This window comes from Danio rerio, chromosome 10 (genome assembly GCF_049306965.1).
Source record: "Danio rerio strain Tuebingen ecotype United States chromosome 10, GRCz12tu, whole genome shotgun sequence".
Classification (NCBI taxonomy): domain Eukaryota; kingdom Metazoa; phylum Chordata; class Actinopteri; order Cypriniformes; family Danionidae; genus Danio; species Danio rerio.
This window is the reverse complement of record NC_133185.1, coordinates 15,572,968-15,596,930: the sequence shown is the minus strand read 5'-3', so window position 1 is coordinate 15,596,930 and position 23,963 is coordinate 15,572,968. Positions and strand designations below refer to the sequence as shown.

Genomic DNA, 23,963 nt, shown 5'->3' with positions numbered 1-23,963 from the left:
TCACTGCGAGGGGTAGTGTTAGGTGTGGGGTTAGGTGAGCTCATTAAAAAGCATTGGATGCACTGGTTTGAGCCTCGGCTGGGTCAGTTGGCATTTCTTTGTGGAGTTTGCATGTTCGCCCGTGTGCGAGTGGGTTTCCTCCAGGTGCTCCGCTTTCCCCCACAAGTTCAAAGACATGCGATACGGGTGAATTGGGTTTGCTAAAAATGTCCATAGTGTATGTTTGTATGTGAATGAGAGTGTATAGGTGTTTTCCAGTGATGGCTTGCAGGAAGGGCATCCACAGCGTAAAACACATGCTGGATAGTCTGCTGTGGCGACCACTGTTTCATAAAGGGACTAAGCCAAAAAGAAAATGAATGAATGAATGAATGAATGAATGAATGATTGGCGTGCATTCACGTATGACCCATGCAGGGGTGGTCAAATGTGTTTATTATGTATTAATTTAATTGTTAATATTATTATTTAAGATACAAATCAGAACAAATTACTTCTAACTATTTAGGGGACTGCATGATCCCTCATACATGTTGTTTTGATGTCCTTCAGGTGAGATCAATAATGAACTGTTTGTTTGTTTGTTTGTCAAAATATTTTCATTCCATTGCAGTTTAAACATTATATTAGTCAAACTGAACACTTTAACATGAATGTATGATAGTATAGTATAGTATAGTATAGTATAGTATAGTATAGTATAGTATAGTATAGTATAGTATAGTATAGTATAGTATACACCGCCCAATCAGCATAGGATCCGCGGCAGGAAGTGACGGCGGGAGCGCGCGTGTCTGACAGAGCTTTTCTCCAATGGGAAGGCGATCCTCATCCTGTACTCTACTGTAGGTAAAGCGCAGTCACAGCAATGGAGAGAAACCGTGTCAAAATGCTCGCTTAATGCTTCGACAAAAGTAAGGTAAGGACTGACAACAAACACTTTAAAAGCTGTTCTTTGCGGAAAAGTTGTAATGTGTTTGAAGTGGTGTGATAGTGGAAGTGAGAGGAAAGTTTGGGATACTCGACGGAGATCGTATGTCTGAGTTTGGATATTTGCCCGCTACAGTGACGATAAACTGTTTGTCGTGTTAATAACTATGTGTTTTCAGTTTTCGCTTTTTAAAGCCTTGTAAAAAGTGTGTCTTTGAGTGTGCAGTAACCATTAGCTTGAAACCTGTTGAGTTCGTGGTGATGGTTATGTATAGTGGATTAGAGGCACATCTTGTGAAGTGCTTGTACTGTAACGTGTGTAATGCAAGGAAATCTGGCTATGCTGAAGATATTTACTGGAGTACTGGAAAAGGAGGGTAAAGTTTATTACAATGCTTTCAAAGCGTTTTCTAAATATTTATTTTTATTTTAGGTATTATTATCAATAACCTTTTACAACACATAAGAGACGGCTTATTTATTAACTGTTTGATTTGAAAATGTATTGGACATGTGCGATTCACCTATGTATTGCACATTTGTTTCAGTTTTTATTTTCAAATAAATTCAAAATAAGTGTCTTCTTGTTTAAAATTTATGTTTCTTTGCCTAATTGATATTTGTTAACTGTAATTAATTTGCTTATTTATTTATTTATTTATTTATTTATTTATTTATTTATTTATTTAAACACTTTTAAAATGAAATAGTGTTGTTTTGTTTTGTCTTTCTATTTAAGTAAACATAATTATCTGAATTAAGGAATTGAGAATAAATTGTATTATTATTATTATTATTATTATTATTATTATTATTACAGTTTTTCTCAGTTGCTTTGGTGCATTTCTCACAACACTATTTACATTTGCACAACAGGTAATGCATTTCTCAAAACAATTAGTCATTTGTGCACATCCTAGTAGCAGTTTCTCATTCATTTCAGCAAATTGCAAATGCTTTTGGACATGCATCAATTGGTTTTATACAACTCTCTATTTTACTCTGCTTTTTTATAACATTACCATTTGCTTATGTCATGTCAGTCAAAATTAACTAAACTTGTAAATGCTGAACAGTCATTCCATTTAAAATTAATAGTCTTTATTTCATTACTTGAGTCATTACATACAAAAATGTTGAACTAGTTGTCAAAATCTTGCAAGCTAATTTTATTTAAAAAAATGTTTAAATCTTTATTTTATTGAAAATGTCTTCTAAATTGAACAGTTTCATAAATGATTTACAGACCTGTGTAAGTATGTTGGTTCAGTTCCAATATGTTCTGCAATATTGTTTACAGTTGTGCATCGTTCAACCCAAAGAAAGTTTATGTTTGTTGTAAATAAGGATGTGTTTATTCTTCTGCACAATGCTGTGAAAAAAATTCTAATTGTTTAGAGCAAATGGAGAAAAAATGTGAATCATACATATTCAGTGTCTTGTACTAGATACATTCACTAAATGCAGTTATGTCTAACTTTACTGTAGTATTCAATTGGTTGTGCTAATAGTATATAGTACTATCTTGAGCATTTTCACAAAGTTTTACCAAAATCTGACTTTTTTGCATTGAAAATATGTACAGAGTAAACTGACATAATGAAAACATGACAAAGCCGTTTGACTATTCTGTTCATAAACAATGGTGTCAGGACTTTTCATTTTGATGATACTGACCCTTTAATTGACATGAATGCTTTTGAGGAATGAACTATCCATTTTGAGCATGTGACGCGCTTTTGCAGGTTATCAGCTAGGTTTTGCAGTTTGTACTAATCGTTTTAAGAAATGCATTAACTGTTGTGCAGAAATGCACAGGTGTTGTGAGAAAGCACCAAAGCGACTGAGAAAAACTGTATTATTATTGCATTTAATCATTTTATTATAACCATTGGAAAGTATCTGTTCTATTTTTATCCCAATTTTCTTGCTTAAAAATTATTTTTTTAAAATAATATTACTATTATTAGTTTTAGTTATGCAAGTAATCATCATTATATATGAGAGTGGCTATTCATTTTCTTTTTCATTATATCATCAGGTGGCTAGCTAGATAGATAGATAGATAGATAGATAGATAGATAGATATATAGATAGATAGATAGATAGATAGATAGATAGATAGATAGATAGATAGATAGATAGATAGATAGATAGATAGATTTTATTATTATTATTATTATTATTATTATTATTATTAGTAGTAGTAGTAGTAGTATCATTTACAATTTTAAATTTTAGGCTGTTTAGAAAACATTTTCTTTTTGTTTACAGTGAATTTGGATTCCATTTCATTCTTCAGGAAAGTAATAACTGTATGAACAATAGCAAGCTGTGCACAGGATAATGTTGTGTCAGACATGAACTGTGCCAGCATCACATGACTGAAAAGGGGCCCGCATGGGTTTTCCCTCAAACAGTTGGGACATATTAGAAATCATTCACTGTATCATTAACATGAAATAATATAACACAAATTAAACACACAGTTACACTCATAATGGAAAAACAAACAAAATCTGGTAAATAACAGCAAATATCAAACTTATAATTTGTGCATGCTAGTATCATTCTCAAACGCTGGACACACTTTATCCTAAAACTGGGATTGACTAATTTACAAGAAGCAGAAGAATATGTAAACAATTTTAAGTTTTACTAATACCTTCTTTTTCCTTTACTGTGCTTCTACTCCATTACCCTTTTTATAACACATCACACTACAGCAATTGCAATGGACTTTAAATATAACTGTTTGTACATCCAGACATAAGACAGACCGAGACGTTTAATGCTTCTAATCTCTTGGAAAGGTCTGTGTTTTTGAATTGTTTGGGAACAGCGTCTCCAGCCATTTATGCTGAATCTCTTTGTGTATTTTAACCTTGGATCCAGTGAACACTGGTTGCACAATCCAAAAAAAATCTTAAATACAGACCAGTCTCTTTGCCTTCAGATCAAGCCTTACTTTAATCAGGTACTAAAGGCGTAGCTCACTTAAAAATGAACATTCAGGTAATATCTACTTGTGCAGGTGTTGATCTAAAGCTGAATATTATTCTTTTTTATTTAGTGTTTAAATAAAAAGAAAATTGAAAGTATCAAAGATGCAATATTGAGTGAAAATATAACATTTTCACATCAGTCAGTGAGATTGTTGATAAATGACACTATTAAATGGGTTCCCGACCCAGTGTTGTGTTTACTTATTTGTTTTCTTGAAATTTTGAAGTTATTGTATCATATCAAATTAAATGCATGTTGTGCTGCTGCCTGAAGTTGTCAATTAGTGATGCTGGTCTGAACAGTTGTAGCTGAGAAAATTAACTGCAATTAATTAATGTTAATGATGAAGGTACAATGCTTCCCACAGGTTTGAAATATGGTGATAGCCTGATTAAAACACACCTTTTACCCACAGCACATAAATGGTCAACTACATGCAACAAACAAAAATAATGTGATTTTTAACTATATTTTTATTTATTATGACACTGTTAATCACCTTTTCTTGTTAATGGGTTAAAGTTATTAAAGAAAGGCTGTTGAAATAAAAGAAATCCACTATTTCTCTTACTTTTTTGCTATTTAGGAGCCATATGAACCCACTGACAGATAAAAGCTGCTCTCTCTCTCTCTCTCTCTCTCTCTCTCTCTCTCTCTCTCTCCCCAGAGTTGCTTTATTTGCATGACATAGTACAGTATTGCCAAAGCATTTTAGATATGTATATAGTATGTTAAATATTAACATAATTAAATAAATACAATATACAGCAAATAAGAAATAAATAACAGAAAAAAGGAATAAAAAGATACATTATTCCAAAAAATGATAATAATTACTAGAATAAAAAGGCAAATTAGTTGATTAGCCAATTATAACAGTGTACAAATATTTTGCAGCCAGTATATTTTGTTCTATTCGAGATATAGTAAAGTTTATCTGAGACGTTTATAATTTGATAAATAATTTAATGTTTCTCTCGGGTCTGTGCGCGCACAGTCAGCTTATAAAATATAAAATATAAAACATGCTGCGTTAACGTGAGACTCTTATCGGATGATACAAAAAATATCACCTTTAATTTATTCTCAAAGTTGGGTTGGGAGCTTTTAAAAACATGTATGCGCATCCTGTGCTGCAAACGTTACATCACAGTACATGCTTTTAGTCATTTTCACGTAGAACTGAGCTTTGCAGAGCAACAAATGTGTTGCTTTCATCTAAGAGTTTCCTGTTATTTTGGGTGACTTTAACTGCAGTTCAGCAGTTTCACTTATGAACATTTTATTCATGCCCTCGTGACAAACTGGGGTAGTAGACGTAAATAAGGAGTAAAAACTGGTGAGAATGTTATGGAATTTAATAACGCAAATCAAATGGAAAGAAAAAACTTCCGCATTTTGCGACGTGTGTGTATGCGTGTGTGTGTACGTGCACGTGTACGGTCCTTTACTGACAGCCACGTGTGGATCTTGTCGGAAAATATTACGAAAAGTCCTACATGATGGTAATGGTTTGATTGCGGTGTTTACTTCAATAATGCCACTAATATATGCATACTCCATGTCTTAATTCCATTTCTGTTTAGTTCAGTTATTACTTTAGTCAGATCAAGGTAATCAAAAATCGATGTATCGAGCTTATATAGGCCTACAGTTCAAAATTCATGTTTAACTGAGTAAACAGTTAGTAAACAAAAAAGTACATCTTTTGCTTATTTTCATCACCAATTATCATAGTAGAACAGTTTCTCAAGCAGTTTGGGATGCATTTTGCATTTTGATGTCATTATTTGGGTAGCTCACATATTCTGAATGCCTTCGGTAGAAATCAAATGAGCCTTTTTAATCTAGATCAATATAGATTAATTCCAAGATTACAGTAAGATTAATCTAGATTAAAAAAATAATAATAACAATCTATTCCCACCTATATTAACAATGCATACAAATAATGACAACTTTAGAAAGCGAAAGTAACACCCAGACATTAGGATATGGAGAAACTACGGTCAGACGCATTTGGCACTAAAGGCGCGTCTCTGTGGGTCTGCAGAGCATGTTATGATTGAGTGTTGATAATGGTTCTCGCGCACACAAAACAAGCAGTAGGAAACGTGCAGAGCGAGAGAAGATTCTCTACTGGTTAATCGATTGCGAATGTTTGGCTTTCTTGGACTGATACAAAAAAATGTAAAAGGATGATAGTAACAGGATTATTCATGTGTCACCACCAAATATACTTGGCCCATTAATATACCTGTGAGGCCTGCCGAATTAAAGTCTATGTGGGGGAAGCACTGTAGTAATAATAAGGAAGTTGTTGAAACTTTTATTTCAGTGCATTAACATAGTTCCAACTGAAATAGGATATTGAGTTGGGGGCAGGAGTTTTCTTTTTGCACATCATTTCCTCATTGCAAACTTAACGGTTGAGAATATTGAAGCTGTCAAACTGACGCCAACAGAGTGGGAGCGAAACACTAAATACAGAAGCAGTCTTTGATTAATGATTACCAAATCAAATATGTTATTTTCAGTGGATTAAAGCCGTGGTCACACTGGAGTTTAAGCATGCAAAATTCTGTCGAATAGTACACTGTAGAATAGTGTAGTGGATAAAGTGAATGTCGATGAAGTGAGTGACTGCTCCATATTTTAAATTTCTGTAAAGAGAGGTCACATTTTAGCCACTATCGGTCTCACACAATCACAGGATACGGTTTCGCAGGTCAGAGTTCACCAAGCTTTAACTTTGGAATGCAGCGAAATGCTAAATTTGTCGCATGAGCATGTGTTTCTGGTCTGTTTCATTCACTTGAGTATGAACAGAAGTCTATTGGTCAAAAAAAGTGCATTGTGATTGCGACTTAACTTGCACAGATTAATTGTTCACCTTAAGAGCGTACTCACACTATTTACAGTTAACTTGAACCGAAAGCACGATTGTCCCCCCTTCTGTCTACCCACTCACATTACATTTGGGCCTGGGCACAATTACGTCATCGATGCTGCGCTGTTCAGTAAGTACTCTCGCTCAGCACAGTGGAGATTGCGTTGTTTGATATGCAGTGACACGCAGTCAAATATTTCGGCGAACAGATCAGCCACTTTTGACGCTCATAAACAACCATAGAGTACTCGTTCTGCAGGTATTAGGAGGTTTGCTGAAGGTGCGCAGCTGTCATGCAGTGAGGGGTTTGCGTCTTTAATAATCTACCACAGTTAGCGTTCACTGAACGGTAAGAATGATAAATAAATCCACATGAAACAGTCCCTTAAAAGTCACATCTCGCGTTCAGTTTCGGGCTTAGGCTCGTTTTGCACTTACACACAAGCGTACCGCAACAAAGCCCAAGTGAAGAGCCCGATTCAGCGAACTCACACTTCTCAAACGATTCGGGCATGGATCGGATAGCATAGTGTGAGTAGGCCCTAAGAATAACAATGTGCACTATCAAAATAAACATTGTAAATTTTGATTTTACACAGACTTTAAGAATGAAATGTAAACATTTAATAGGCTTACATTGGTTCTAAATATTGTCTTTAGATATTGTCTTTAAATTGTATAGTTAAAATGAATGAATGTAAAATATCACAGTTTTACAGTATTGTGATTACTGCCCTATAGTAAGCTCTTTTTAAATGTCTGGGTTACAAAAAACAACACGTTTTTTCCTCTTTGTACACAATATATTTTCTTTTGAGAAATATTTAAGATATTTTGGAACAGTAAACATGTCTGGCTGAATAATTCACATAAATCATTGACTTCTGCTGTCTTCATTAGTTTCAAAAATATTGATTTCTTTACTATTTAAAATGCCATCTTTTGATATTTTTTTCTGCTGAAGATACTGTTTTCCTACAAAAAAAATGTAAATAAAAAATTCTATACCTTAAGAACGGTATAGCAGAAAATTCTGATGGTTTTAAGACCTTGACTTTTCCAAAAACATTACATTCCAGAGATCTCCATTATTAGCACCACCATGGAAAAATAAACCATATTCATGTGAACTGGCCTGAATAGGCACAGAGTGGAATTGTTAAGCTAATGAGAAACGTTTAACTCGATAGTAGAAAAAGACAGGTTTTAGTATTCAATTCATTCAGTAATCACATTATAAAACAAACGCCATTTAAGCTAATTGCAACCACTGAACATATTACATTGTTAAAGTAATTAAAAAAATAATTGCTGAACATGATTACTGTAATTTAGAAAAATGTAGTAAAACAAGTTTGCACAAAAATAAACTTAATAAGGAAATAAAACTTCATTCATTTTTAAGAGGTAAAATATTTTTGCATTTATTTATTAATTTAAATAAATGTGTGAGCCTCTCTCTGAAATACCTGGCCAAAGTCGTATAATCTATTTTCAAAGTTAAGTGATAAAAATAACAAAAATATGCAATTTCCGTTTATTGCATCAGATTATCTAAATAAGATATCTAAAGGTTTTGAGATGCAGTACTATATTTACATTTATAACATGATACTTTTTATTTACATTTTTTTTTAACACTATGTCTTAAAGCTGCACAATTATTTGAAAAAAGATTGCGATCTTGATTCGACCCTACACATGATCTTGATTTAGCTTTAATGCTATTCAGCCAGTTATATTTTCTGGAGAGAAGTTCATGTATAAGTTCAGGAGAGAAGCATAAAGGCAGATGCTCAATTTTTCACTCCAACATGGGCAGCAACTAGCAACATGGGCAACTCCAAATGGTGTTAAAAGTGTCACAAACTGTATTTATAAGGTATAATTCAGCCAAAAATTTAATTTCTGTCATAACAAAATGACGTGTTCGCGTCTGTAAAATTACACATAAGCTGATGCACTGTTTACTACCAAGAAGACGCGCATACATGCCAGCGATGTCTATTTAACAGAACCTGCATAGGCTGTGAATAACAGGTAATCAAATTGTAATAACGTTCAGTTTGTTGCACAGAGCGATTGTTTGAGAGCTGCGCTGCAAATATGATTTCCATGTATGTTTTTTTTTTAAAGTAACGACAGCCATGAGACGCAGTGAACGTGAAACCGGCACGTACATCATTTAAATAATCATATCACATCTTAAAGTTGATTACAATAAGCATTTGATTTGTTTTTTTCTTTCATAGCGAACACAAAGTGTTGTGCATGAAAACAAATGTTTAACAGTGTCAGTATAACTCTCTCTCTCTCTCTATATATATACAGTGTTTCCTCTAGGATGTTTTCCAGCTGTGGCGGCAGGCCTTTTTTTTTTTTTTTTTACACAGATCTACCAACTACCTGTGGCGTTATTTCAAATGACAAATGTCGTCAGCGCAGTATTAGAAGTCGAGATCACATTTATTTAATAGCCTAAAGCATGCGGATCTCTTTGCTTGCGCGTCGATTTCCTCTGCTCGTGCACAAAACTTCTTACAAACCCTAAACTATATGCTGCTCAAGCGCAGATTTTCTAGTGCGCCTTTAAATAAACACTGCTGAAGTGCAATTTAGTGCGTTTACGAGTATGTCTCCAAAATGTATTAGATTTGCTAGGAATATTTATAAATGTCTCCAATACCCACAGAGCGGTATATAGCGTCCTGAAGTGAAGTGGAACGGCTATATGTCTTGTTTGCTGGCCTCACGCATCACACACCTGTCTGTCAGTCAGCCAGCCAGTCAGTATATATATAGGTGTAAAGGTGTGTGCAGACATGGACACAGTGATGCTCATTTTTGATTATCTAAGGTTTCATTTAGACAGGTTTCCATTTAAATTAATGAAAAAATATACATAAAATGTGTTTGTAAAGTGTTTTTACGTGACATACTTACTAGTAAAATACTTTGCAGTTTTGTCTGAAACTAATGTTATGGTTGTAGCCGGCTGTATTTTTGCCTCCCGTTCTCTCTTTCTCTCTCTCTCTCTCCCTCCGTGTCGGTCATTTCTGTAGGTCCGCCTTTACGACAGCTGATGCGTGTCATTTCTGTATGTCCGCCTTTACAACCGCTGATTGGTCAGGAGACCGATCTATCATCATTTTGCGACGTAGCAAAACAGCATGTCAGAAGAGCGGGAAAGAGAGCTTTTTATTTTATTCTAAAGATCAGTATAAGGAAGAATGCGGCGCACTGCGCTGAAGAGCTTTCTTTCTTTTCATCAGGTTCTAGCGGGGTAAGAGGGGTTATTCATGAATTAGAATTGTTTTGTTATAATTATTTCTTTTGTTTGGCTTCACTATCATCTCCTTACTCTTGAGTTGTACTCATTTTTGTTTGATACTTTGAGTTTGCTACTTTATTATATTTTTATAATTGTACATTTTTTTATATATATTTAAGCATTATTCTGGTTTCACTTTTGTACATTAAACCACCTTTTGGTAGTTTGGAAGTTCTGTAGTGTCTTTAGCTTACACCCTCACATTGTGAAATTAAATTACGACACTTATTGAATTTTATAAGTAAGTTTCGTGAAACAGTTACGACAGATAGGCGTGCGCTTTGTCTACGACACAAAGTCCATTCCTGTACTCCACTGGAAAACCAAAATGTTCCCACACAACTTAAATGTGTCTGGGGATCTGCAATCTCAATAATATGTGAAGCAGCCATGCTGCGTACAGTAGTAACTGAGTGTGATGCTCACTCAAGTCACATGACATGACATGCACTTGGAAAATACTAACTTTAGAATATAACATTTAAAAGAAGAGCTCATCATTACTAATACAATTTAATCAAATGTGATAAAATAAAAAATGTTTAAAATGTTTTAATTAGTTAGACAAGTGACGACAACCTCAACAATGGGCAGCAGGGGGCATGAGAGTACCACGGTAAGCCACGAGAGTTTCGCAATACGTATCGCGTATTATTTTTATGTATCGCAATATTTTGGTTCGGTTTGTAATACCCATACACCCCTAATATATATATATATATATATATATATATATATATATATATATATATATATATATATATATATATATATATATATATATATATATATATATATATATATATATATATCACAAACATACAGCATATAGTCAAGATAATTATAGTTCAGATGTGTTTTTAAATATAAGCTTTTACTTAAACTGTATTTAAAAAAAAAAAATAAATTTCTCAAAAAAATGTCCATAATTTGAAATAAAGCAAATCTCAGCCACCAACTCAGTTAATATTAAATATATCAATGTCATATTTTAAAAGAATATTCGTTACATTTATATGTCAAAAGAGCAAATCACATAGATATGTAATGTTTTTGATGCAAAATCTAATTTTATACATAAAAACACTTGGAATATATGAAACTCATCAAATAGGACCATTATAAAACTTTTATTTTATTTAACTTTTATTACTGTTTTTGTCATGTGAAAAAGAATGTAATAAATTAACACCGGAATAGATGTGATGAATGATGAGAACTATTGCTTTGAGGACCCTAGATGGTGAACCCTACGTGGAGAACGTCTGCCCAGATGTGCATTCCTTGCTTCCAGAAGGTTTATATACTGTAAATACTTGTAAATGGAATGCAAACATGAGAAAATAAAACACACTCAGGTTCTCCTTCAAATGCAAGGAAAGTGATACGCCTGCAAAGTTTGTTTGGCGCTGGAATGCATGGCTCAATCCCCTCTAACCCAATCCTCTCTGGTTTTTTAACTTGCCAAGTTCTGTTTCTCATTCGGCACACTAGTTTCCAACGCATATTTCAGCTCGCATTATGAGTGGCTGTAATCAATTTCAAATTAAATCGGAGTGCTCTTTGTTCTGTCAGGAGAAAGGGGCCTCAACGAAGGGGACGTGGTGGACTATCTCACTGGCACACTGACGGTGTGTTGGCTCTAAGTTGCTTCAGGATTTAACTTGCTTGAGGCCCTACATGGGATTTTATACAGTACATCCAACGGAAGAGTTTTCATATGTATTTGTGCAGGATCATTTTCGTTATTAAAAACAAATATATATGCACTGGACAGTTATTGAGTGACTAATTAGGCAGTTTGATGCTTCAATTTGTGTCATTTTCCATGAAGCTGAAATGCAAGGGCAGGGTGAGTCATTGCTTAAGAGCTTGAGTTCGTTAGGAGTTTGTTTATGAGTTGAAAGTGTCGGGGTCTGGTAAAGCCCTGTAGTTGGGAAATGCGGTAATTATACTGAAATAGAGGCTGTTTGTCTGGGTCTTTGATGTCCATTTGGTGAAATGCAGAACATGGTAATGTTGTGCAAGAAGCACTTTTTTATGTGAGTGCTAGATTACTATAACTCTTAATTGACTTAAATTGTCATTTAATTTTTTTTTCTACTAATGATCCATATGATTTGTCCTTAGAAACCACAGAATGTCATCAGTCATATGGTTTTTAAATATGCACACTATCGTCGCTTGAAAACATTTCCATCTGGGATTTAAATAGCGTAATCTGTGCTGATTGTTCCATATGTTCGATATTTGGGATAATGTATATGCCACATGTAAACAGGAAATTGTCCAACTGTGCCAGTAGATATAGTTATAATATATTATATATTTATAATAACAAATCATTTGTATTTCGAATAAATCTGTATTTCTATTAATAATAGGATCCTGCTGCTATTTGGGGATTTCCACCTGGATTTTGCCTACCCAAATTTAAAAAATTCCCAAATCCACATAAAGAGGTGTAAATGCAAAAATTTGGTATCATTTTAAAGAAAACCATTTGAATTTTCATAAAACACTATTGAAAGTGCTTAAAATATCTGTATATGTCATCTGTGTTATAATAAACACCTAAAAAAAGAGGCGATTTTTGTATTTTTTTTTTTTATAAACTCAAATTTGAAAGTGTACCTTTTAGGTTTTGTGTGGTCTAGCGTGCTGTAATTAATTGTGGTGGTTCCTGCACATGTCTGTAATCATAGGAAAAAAGAGAAATGTCTCTACCATAATCTATGCAAAGGTTATTGTATTCCAACTGATGAGAGGTGCTATACAAGGAACAGGGACCAATCCTTGTTTACATATTTCACTATTCTTTTGTTTGATCAAACATAATTCACTGTGTTTGGACCACATCAGACATATAAAAGGATTACTTATGCACATCACCTCAAAAACAGTGGAGAATGGCCCTGAAGGGCACAGCATAAGGTAAGAGATGACAGCTGTCTCTGCTATCTGGGGCTGCTTATTGATCATGAATGTATTGTTTACATTTCTGCGCCATGGAAACACCACAATTAATTCAACAACTGTTTGGCATATGAATATAATTCAGTAAAAAGAATGCTAGAACTGTATGAGCACCGGCAAGAGCTTTCATTTGAGCTATAACTTGTACATGTATCATATAAAAAAAAATATGAAAATGAACCAATGTAAAATACCTAGCTCGGGTATCCAAAATACTATGTATTTTAAGTGTAAATAACTTTTATACAGTAGAATAAAAACCAAAATGATGCATATGTGCATAAAATATACATTCTACACTTTCAAACGACACCACTTACGGGGGTCTGGTGCAATGCAAGCCCTTTAAATCTGAAAGTGAAAGTCGATGACGTCACGGGTACCGGGTCCGCAGAGTTTAAGTGGCTAAGTAGCATACTGGTTTTTAATATTGCATATAATAATATACGTTTATTCACAAAATCAGCATAAAGAATGATTTTTGAAAAATTATGTTAAAATAAAGACTGGAGTAATGATGCTGAAAATCCAGCTTTGCATTAAATAAATTATCATTTTAAATGTAGCAAAATGAAAAAAATAAAAAATAAATAAATAAATTAATTAAATTAAACTAAATTAAATTTAATAATAATAATAATAATAATAATAACAACAACATTATTTTAAATTGTAAAAATATTTTGCAATAATACTGTTAGTATACCCCAATTCAGGGTGTCCAAACTTGGTCCTGGAGGACTGGTGTCCTGGAGAGTTAATCTCCAAGTTGCTTCAAAACACCTGCCAGGACGTTTCTTGTATATGTAGTAAAGCAGCTGTCGCAGTGCATTTTTCTCCCCATAAACATATGGACGGGAATGCATCAGAGCAGAAACGTAAGCTTGTGCGAGAAGTTTCGCAGCTCGCTGCTTCGGAAAGTTCAAGCTTGGTGAACTCTGACCTGCAAAATCGCATCACATGATTGTGTGAGACCAATCGAAGATCAGAACATGACCTCTCTGGACATGGATGTAAAACATGGAACAATTGCTAGCTTTTTTAATGTCCAATCATGAACAACAGTGTGAACAACAGCACACCAGCCCTCCATGACTAAGTTTGGACACCCCTGAACTAGTTTGTATGTGTCATGGTTGATAAGTCATTTACTGTTTTAATTATTATGGAAAATACTGTATGCAATGTTAATGGTAAATCTGGGGCCTTTTATGGGGTCTTTAATAATAGGTTTTATTCCATAAATCTTTCGCTCATCTTTGGATTCAGTTTGGTTAAAAACACAAATCATTAATTTAATAGCTGGAATTTTGTTAGAGGGTCCAAATATGAAAACATTTAGTGGTTGAAACAGACACATCATGCTTCATTTACTTGATGTTGTGCCGGACATAGTGTATGTATTCATCTTTCTCCATTTTTGAAAGGTTTTTAATAAGAGGCAGATATTTTACCCGAAAATGGTATCTAGAGGCACTTTGCTGACTTAATGCTGTCTAAGAAATTCAGGTTTCACATTTACCATGCTAACCACTAAATTTTTGAAAAAGGAAAGGATTAACTTGAATCTTTTAAATATATGGACCTCATCACTGAAACCCCAAGTGCCAGCCACTTTTGGCTTAAAGGGATAGTACACCCCTGCAACCATGAAGTGTTCCAAACCTTTATGAGAAAAGAAAAACAATTAAATGTTCTGAAGAATATTAAAAACATGTAACCATTGACATCCATGTTAGGCAACACAAAGACTATGGAAGTCAATGGTTATTGGTTTCCATAATTTTTCTATATACCTTATTTTGCATTCAACAGAAGAACAAGGAATTAAATGTTTTTGGCTGAACTATCTATTTAAAATTTGAAACTGTGTTTATTGAAGTGTTTACAACAGTGGTCTCAAACTCCATTCCTGGAGGCCGCAGCTCTGCATAGTTTATCTCCTATACCACCTCCAACTCACATCAGCTTAAAAGTCTCTATTAGTCTTCAACACCTTGATTAGTTTGATCCGGTGTGTTTGATTAGGGCTGGAGCATAATTGTGCAGAGCTGGGCCCTCCAGAAATCCAGTTTGAGACCCATGCTTTACAATTATATATATATTTTTTAAGAAAGTATGGATTATAGCATACTTGGGAACTAATGATGTAACAAAATCTTGTGGAGTATAGGAATGCAATAATTACAGATTTTGGTAGTAAAATTATAGCCTGAGGAATAATCACGGTTTCACGATTATTGTGATTATTATGCATTCATTAATTTCAAAACCTTTTTTTGTTTTGAAAATCACATGAAAATTCCTTATATATTAAGTTATTGTTTATTGCTGCTCAGTAACCAAATAATACAACATATAATAATAATAATAATAATAATAATAATAATAATAATAATAATAATAATAATAAAATAGTATTCCTTTTCTCTTTGGACTTAAAAACTGAAAAAGTCCCTTGGCATTTAAACGAATAATTTTACATTGAAAATAAATAAATGAACAATAAAGGAATGAATGAATGAATGAATGAATCAATGAATGAATAAATGAATGAACAAATAAAAAAATAAAAAATAAAATAAACAAATAAATAAATAAATAAATAAATAAAAATAAATTAAGAATAGTAATTGTCTAATGTAAATCTAAGCAACATATTTGCTAATTATTTCCCTTTTAAAGAGAAGAGATGTAGTCAAAAGCTGAACCTCGGTCTAAAATGCACTTTGATCAACTATTTTATGAACTTGTTTGGTATTTTTTTTCTTTTTGGAGTAGAAATGGGTATATTCCATATGTAGCTGAACGGTCAGTTCATGTCACTTGATTTGCAGTGTGCTCACACCATTTTTTCAACTAGGTGCACTTGAAAAGTGTAAGCACCATCACGTTGATTGTGCACCAAATGCATGTCACTCCCAATGTGCACAACAAAAGAAATAACGAACTTGCGAGTGCAAAATGCGTGATATGTACATGACAGCCCTTAGTTAATTGCCTCAGCCATAGTTAATTCAGTGTGAATGCATATTAGCTTTGGTGTGAAAGCTTGGAACTTTTAACTAGCGTGCAGTTGCCATTTAGATTAGTTTTTTAAGCTACATATTATGACATCAATTAAAATTTAATTTTAAATTAAAATATATTCGATTTGAATTGCATATATTGTTTTTGTTAAGGCTTAAATGCCATGAATTAATTTGTAAGTTAATTTTGTTTTATAGTTTTAGTAGGACTAATCGAGGAATTAATTATTCTAGTTCATAATTAATAAAATAGCGTGAGTGGAATGTGCTTGCTTTGGGAAATTAGGGACGGAGTAGAGTGCATGACCATGGAGGAATGCTTAGCGGAGCATTACGCCGCTCAGCTCCGCTCACATGCTCTGGCTGCTACAGTATATCAGATCAGTATGTTCAGAATGTTACATGATTGCCCCCTGCTGGTCATGTCTTTCTTGTGTTAGACTATGTTGTGCTGTGCTGCACGGTACTGCAGCACCGTGTGAGATCACATTCATTCACTCGCACATTCTCAGTAGCCATATTTGTAACTTTGTTTAGTTGCAGTAGTTTTGTTCCATGCTGAAACGCAGTGTTAGGAACGTTTAATTACTTTGACAAATTAAAGTGCGATTAATAGAGAAATCTGTTAATCCTTGCATCCCTATTGTTGAGTGAGTTAATTTTCTGTTAAATAAATAGTTTTTTTTATGAATTTTTAAATTTGTAACATTGTGTTAATGAAACCTTACTGTCAAACCATTATCTAAAACCAAAACGACAACTCAAAAAAAAAAAAAAAAAACTGATTACCTTAATGAACTACTTAAGCATTAAAATAAATGTATTTATTTATCCATTTGAATTATATTTTATTTTTAGTTTAGATTTATTTTAAGAGTCTGTAGAATCGCAATTACCTCATAAGTGTTGGCAGATTCAGACTGATTTTAGGCTGTAAAAATTCTCTTGGCTCGGGCCTGTCATGGCAACTCGCTTTGAATCAGCTAAAGCCTTTTATCTCTGAAGATCTCTTGCCGCCACTCAAATTTAATAAGGAGTTTCAAATGGTTGTATTCCATTTGAGGAATAGCCTCCCTATGTACACACTACAAGAATACATGTTTGCTAGACATATGACTTCTATCAGTAAGTACATTCAAAAATTCCTGTTAGCAGAAGCTTAGATTGTCCCGCTGTGCTTGTGTCAGGACGCTGTATGTTTTTTTTTTCTACTCTCATGCCAGAGACCAGCACTCTATGAGGCAAGCATGTTGGAACAGTGGTAACAGAATATGTGTGCCGTTTCCCAGCAGGTGTGAGTCATAGGCACAAAGAAAGTACTTTATCTTCTGGAGCGAAATCCTCTCTGTTTGGGAACCATATACGAATACATATACCTGCAGGCAAAATCTGATACTCCAGCTGTCGTGCTGTTTGATGCTTCGCAAACCATTCACCAATGGATCATCTGCAGTTGTTTGTGGGACCTTTTCTTCATTCAGTGCCTATCACATGCATAAGGGTCAAACAGTATCATCTCCACAGGGGAGTGTCAACCTTCAAGAAGACTTGACAAATGACACTGGAGAGCATTCAACAAGCTATTCAGAGCACTTCACAATGCGCTCATGGGGTTTATACTCCCCTTGACTCACTTGGCTGGCGCTAAGTGGACATAATAAGACTGTGCAGATCCAATGCCAAACAGGACACAAGAAACAGGCTGCTGGTCTGAGCTTTGTTTCATCTGACATTTATTTGCCTTCGCTCGTTTGCTGAAATGACAGGTTGGCGTTGTGGAGCTTTGCACTGTTCGTGATGTGGTAGCTTGTCGAAGTGAGCTTTGGCCCGTACGGCCTCCATAATTACATGCAGCGGGACTGTGGCGCCATTTTAAATGCCAAGAAGCCAAGGCTGGTGTTGAGCTGTCATTGTCGATGTGGTTCTTTTGCGGAGAGATCCTCTAATTCCTTGGGACGCAGCTTTCGAAGAGCAGGTAGCGGATCTCACATGGTTGTTGTTGGGTCATTGTACGCTTCCAAGTTTGGTTGTAAGTGTGACTCACAACTGCAGTATACGAAAAACCTCTTGTTTGAGGTAAATGACTGGTGTTCCTCACAAGAAACAGAGAACTTCCATGAAAGGCGCCGTTTCCTAGAGAAAGTTTGTGCCATACCAAGTTGTAATCAAGTCTTCGGGCCATGTTTGGAACCGCAGAACAAGGCAATCAATCAGTTGGTGATGCTTTTGTCCTTTTTTGTTTAATCCTGTGTTGAGTAAAGTGAGGGTAAGTGTTCACGCACAGTCTACCTTCAAGCAGAACTGGCTGAGGCTGCAATTCTCCTGGGAAACCAGCCAAAAGCTCAGTGAATAGCTGGCATCTGGTAGCCATCTTATTCTGGCCAGTGCCTGAGGAAATTCCAGTCTTGAGTGGCTGTGATAGCTCTTGTGTAGAGCGTTGCTTCACGACCTTATCCTTATTTTGCGTCAAGCTGATGTCTGTTTTCAAAGCCAGCTCTAAATGCTCGTAATTTGGCCTTCTTGCAAAGTCTTTTTAGCTGTATCTGTCAAACTGCACAAACATTGACTGGGAGAAGTCTACAAACAGATGCTGATCTCTCTCTTTGACTCATGAGATCATCAGTTTGCTATATGTAAAGGGGCATCTCTGAAGCTTTTGGAGGGAAACTTCAAGCATGCATTGGAGTTTATTTGCTGTCTGTGTTGTTACCCAGGCTATATTTACTTCTGTGCTTCCTTGGGATGGGAACACATTAAAATCTTATGTTTTTTTATTTATTTTTTTGGTGTTTAATGTTAAAAAACCACAAACATAAGGACACAAAATCCTTGACTTTACCACACACCAAAATATTTCAATGAATCTTGCAAAATCCCTCAAGACTTGAGAAGCAACATGGCAAATTAATAAATAAATAAACTAATAAGTGTTCACATGGTTGCCGCAAATAGACAATCAGTTGTTTGGTTTTACATTGTCTCTGGCTCATATGTTTGCTTTTTTTCTGGGTTTCCCCCACACAATGGTTTCTGATCGTAAATTTTCATCATGAAGATATGTTCACACCTCACTCCATAGGAACATCTGATAAAGATAGATCAACACAGATCTCTGTAAATTACCTGGGATTGTCAGAAAGGGAAAAATCAGCTCAAAATAAGCCTGACTGTCTTGTGGTATGCACATAGCTTTAGGAGCCTTGCAGTAATCTTTCTGAAGTCTTTCACACATTTCCAGCATGTGGATTTTTCTTTTTTTTATCTTTAGCCACACTTGTCGTGGATATTGGCCAGTCTACCTGGTTTGGCAGGATCGTGAGCTTTATCTAAACCTTAAAGGATTAGTTTACAAAAAAGATTACCATTCTTTCATCCATTACTCATCGTTCCAAACCCTTCTGACCTACTTTCGTCCATGGAACTCAACAATACAAATGACTGGTAATTGTTGGTGGCACTTTAAAGATCTGACTGTTAGTAATTGGGCAACTGCATGCCAGCAACCAGTCATTAGAGTGTTAGTAGACTATCTGCCTTATATCTATTAACACTATATTTTGATGGTTCCTCAAGAAAAATTCTAGGCCCTGTTTACACCTGGTATTAAGATGCATTTTTTTGTTGAGCCAATCATTAGTAGATGACACTAAGTACAAGTGGAATTATGGCATTAGGCATTTTACTACTTCTACTATTAGTTCTGTTTACCTTAGTAACTTAGATCAGTGTTTCTCAACCACATTCCTGGAGGGCCACCGACACATTCATGGCTGCATTTGAAACATGCTACATTTGAATTTTAAATGAACTACTCAGCCATTACAAAAGTACCTTCTATAACAGGGGTGGGAAAACTGGAGGGCAAACAGCTTATGGATTTCTAGTGATCTTGAAGACACTAATTAGCATGTTCAGGTGTGTTTAATTAGTGTTGGAGCTAAACTGCAGGACACCGTCCCTCCAGTACCGAGTTTGCCCACCCCTGTTCTGTACAGTAATAATGTAAGCAGGATGAATGGAACTTGGATGTACTACATCCGCCATTTTGTCAAAATCACGTGACCTACCCGCATGATTTGCGTCGTTTCACTCCTATTCATGAATTTTCTCACGGGCATCATGGGATAGTGCAGCATGCATCAGATGCACATTTCAGAATTTCGCCAGAAGTAGTAGGTCATCCGGGTACTTCTCACGTACTGTTTTTCGAATTCTATAAATTCGGACATAGTACTCGGCTCGCAAACTGTTTTTAACATACTACATAGTATGGTAGTATGCGATTTTAGATGCAACCCATGTCTCTTTAACCAAACACACCTTATTCAGATCATTGGCCCATTAGCAGAGACTGAAAGACTTGTAATGGGTGTGAAAGACAAAGGATTAAAAAAAGAAACTCTAAAGACCGTCTATTTTCCACCTAATTCTTATACATTAGTGGGTGTGTTGATAAAGTGTGTGCTAGCTGGATTTAAACCTTGCTACCTATAGTCATAAGTTTGATTTAAGTGGAAACTTTGTAAAGCTCTGTAATCTCACCATCCCTGATTAAGCCAGAATGCAGGTGAGTTTATATCTTTATATTGTTTTCCATTATCTCCTTTCATGCTTTCCCTTTTCTTTTTGCATTATTAAATTAAAAGTCAGCTATTTTCAGTATTCAGTCATTTAGAAAGGGTCTAAAACATTTTGAGCTCATACACTTTAAAGCACTTCCAAAGGTAGTTAAAAGTGCACCAGATCTGATTATTTTGATAAGTATAAACGCTCATGTGGTCGAATGTTTTCAGACAGCCACTAAAGACCACCTATCTTGCATATGCAATGAATTCTGGAATTGGTTGGTTGATTTGTGTTTACATCAGGTTTTGTTCCAGCGATACAGAAGTTGTTCAAGTCATTAACTCTTTGCCTAAGGCATGCTGACATTGCTCACAACATACCTTCAGTGTTCCTCCCATGGTAACAAAAATTCCAGTCTGTCTTTGTAAGACTGCACACTAGCTGTTGCCCATCTTGAATGCATCCTGTATCTTGGGTTTACATCTTTCCTGAAATGGGCAACATGTTATTCCCTCCCGGTAGATACTGACACATCACCAATTTTCCAGACTAATGCTGTATATCTGGGCTTAGTTTTTGCAAGCTCTGCCAGTCAGTTATCTGTAAACCACACCTTTATCTGCAGGGCACTGGGTGGTCTTTGTTCAAGTCGAAGAGAGAACACAAGCCATGGTCTCCAGTGTATCCACATCCTGGACTGTTTAGTAGACTCTGCCCATCCAAACAACAGGGAAGATTACTTGCAGCTTTATTTTCCTTCAATCCCTTGAAACTTGTCTCTTGTTGCGAAGATGTGCTTGAACCGCTCTCTTTCTTTTTCCGAAGACCCGCAGTGGCCCTGCACCACAGGCAACTCTGGGAAAACGCATTCAATTCTCTCTGACTTACGAGTAGGACATCGGAGCTTTTTTTTAAAAAGTGTATAAATGGCCTTTTAAGAAGGATGTAGTTAATCCACATTAGCAAGACATTAAAGAAATGTTTGTTTTTGCATATTTCATGTGTTTATTTATTTCTGTATTTGCTTTGACTTCTTTTTTTGATCATTTTGAGATCGATTTCAAGTAGCTTTGCCAAAACAGTGCATTGACAAAGTATTTAAATTTAATTTGGCTTGTCATAAGTGAATACAACAACATCAAAGAGTGTTTTATCAGGAGACAGCCTCACTTGATTTTTTTATTATCATTGTAAATTATAAATAATAAGTAATTATAAATATCACTTCTGATGTTACTAATTACTGTTAAAAACTGTTTTGGATGTATTTTTTAATTATAAAAAGTTCAATTTCAGATGGTATGGTGGCTCAGTGGTTAGCACAGCAAAAAGGATGCTGCTTCGTGTCCCAGCTGGGTCAGCTGGCATTTCTGTGTGGAGTTTGCATGTTCTTCTTGTGTTTCTGTGGGTTTTCTCTGGATGCTCCGGTTTCCCCCTACAATCCAAAGGTATGTGATCTAGGTGAATTGAATAAGCTAAATTGGCTATGTGTGTGTGAGAATGTGAGGGTGTATGGGTGTTTCCCAGTGCTGGGTTGCAGCTGGTAGGGCATCCTCTGTGTAAAATAGGCATGGTATAAGATTCTGACTGTAACCCTGGATAAAATATCAGCATTTCCCAGTATCATGGTATTGTAATTATTTCTCTAAAATAGGGCTGTGCGAGTAATCGAATCGCAATCGCCATATGAAACACGGCAATGGCTAATCGCAAGAGGCTGCAATATGAAATAAATTTGTATTATCTAATTAATGAATTTAATTAATTACCCCTGTCTGCCCAGAGCAAATGCGTGACTGCCGTCTGTGTTTTACTGGCCAATTGATTGAGCACAATTGAGTGATGAGTTTCTTGCTAAAAAGTCAACCGAAAGTTTTGCCAGTGACACTCGATATTAGCAAGCAACAACAAAGTACAGTTTCAGAGTTGTTTCAGCCCTGTTAGTTTGCTGAGTGTTCTGTATTTTTATTTTTTTGTCTGTATAATTCGGTACACTATCTTCCTAATTTGAGTTCAACTTGTTTACAGAACAGTAAGGTTATTTTTTTTTTGTGTTTACTGTTTGTTCTAGAAAAAAAAAATGTTTAATTTCTGAATATTTAAAAATAAATTTAAATAAATGTTTAAGTTATTATCTTTTCAGTTCCTTTTTTAACTAATATTTACTGCATTTTAGATATGACACAGATTATTGAGCTGAAGCTTGACTACAAAATTAAATCAAATTCAAATCAAAATTGCAATATCTGTCAAAAAATTGTTTTATTTTCCCCAAATCGCACAGCTCTAATAAAATATGTTGTTTTTTAAATGTCTGGGTAAAAAAAACAACTTTTCCCCCATTGAACACAATATATTTTATTTTAAGAAACATTAAAATATTTTGGAACAGTAGCTTTTGATGTGGAGGGTCCTTTTCAGCTGGAGATACTGTTGCCCTAAAAAACTAAATAAAATAGTTGTAAAAAACACGTAAAAAACAAAAAAACATACATATATTGTAGTAACAGTAAAATGTTTTGGCAGTTTTAAAACCTTGACTTTACAAACCGCTGTAAACCTTGAAAACAGTTATTGTCCCATGCCTAGTGTAAAACATATGCTGGATAAGGCCCCATTTACACTAATGCATTTTAGTTTTAAAACGGCATTTTAGAATGTAAACTATCCACGTCCACACTGGCGTTTCACTTGGTGTTTCTGAACAGCTCTCCATCCGCACTACACTGCTGAAAATGCACATCACTTCTGGCATGTGCTGCAGCGTATGCACGTGTCTGAGCTCCAGGCAGTCAGCGGGTGCTCTGCAGGCACCTCCCCAGATGAGAGCAGCGCAGGTCGGAAAGTTCACCAAGAATGTTCTACTGTATCTCATCTCACTATAGTTGTTAAATGTGATATTTAAATAATTTTGTCTCTGTCTAACGACTCTTTGGTCTTTTTAATCTATTACTTGTTCTCAGGTAACGTATTTTGGCTGAGTGCAAAGATGAGTTAATATATTAATTTATGTAACCGTGTACACTGATTTTACACCTTTGACTGATGGCTTGCCTATATTGTATAAACTTGTTGTACATGATACTTTTATAATGGCCATTATTGATTATTAAAACTGATATTCAGCAAAAGAGACAGGGTATGGCTCATATTTTTCAAAGAAAAAGAAAGGAAGCATGCTATAGGCTCCGTTTTGTTATAAATATGCATACAGTGATGGTCATATAAATATACA

The 23,963-nt window shown here is 35.0% G+C and overlaps 1 protein-coding gene across 17 annotated transcripts in view; it reads left to right on the top strand.

Moving 5' to 3' along the window:
* Nucleotides 1-821: 821 nt before the first annotated feature.
* The window catches only part of il11ra (interleukin 11 receptor subunit alpha), a 98,120-nt gene continuing 74,978 nt past the window's right edge, over nt 822-23,963 (top strand). For 5 of the 17 annotated variants that reach the window (XR_012385801.1, XR_012385803.1, XR_012385804.1 and 2 more), the window contains exons 1-2: nt 824-919; nt 22,025-22,176. Coding sequence is in view for 3 of the 17 variants with exons in the window: in XM_073913523.1 (XP_073769624.1) it covers nt 22,030-22,176 (147 nt within the window). In the remaining 14 variants the exon portion in view is untranslated. Of the gene's footprint in view, nt 920-21,353; nt 21,619-22,024; nt 22,177-23,963 lie in introns of those variants that run through there. The other 12 variants (XR_012385811.1, XR_012385812.1, XR_012385813.1 and 9 more) reach the window with 4 other exon arrangements.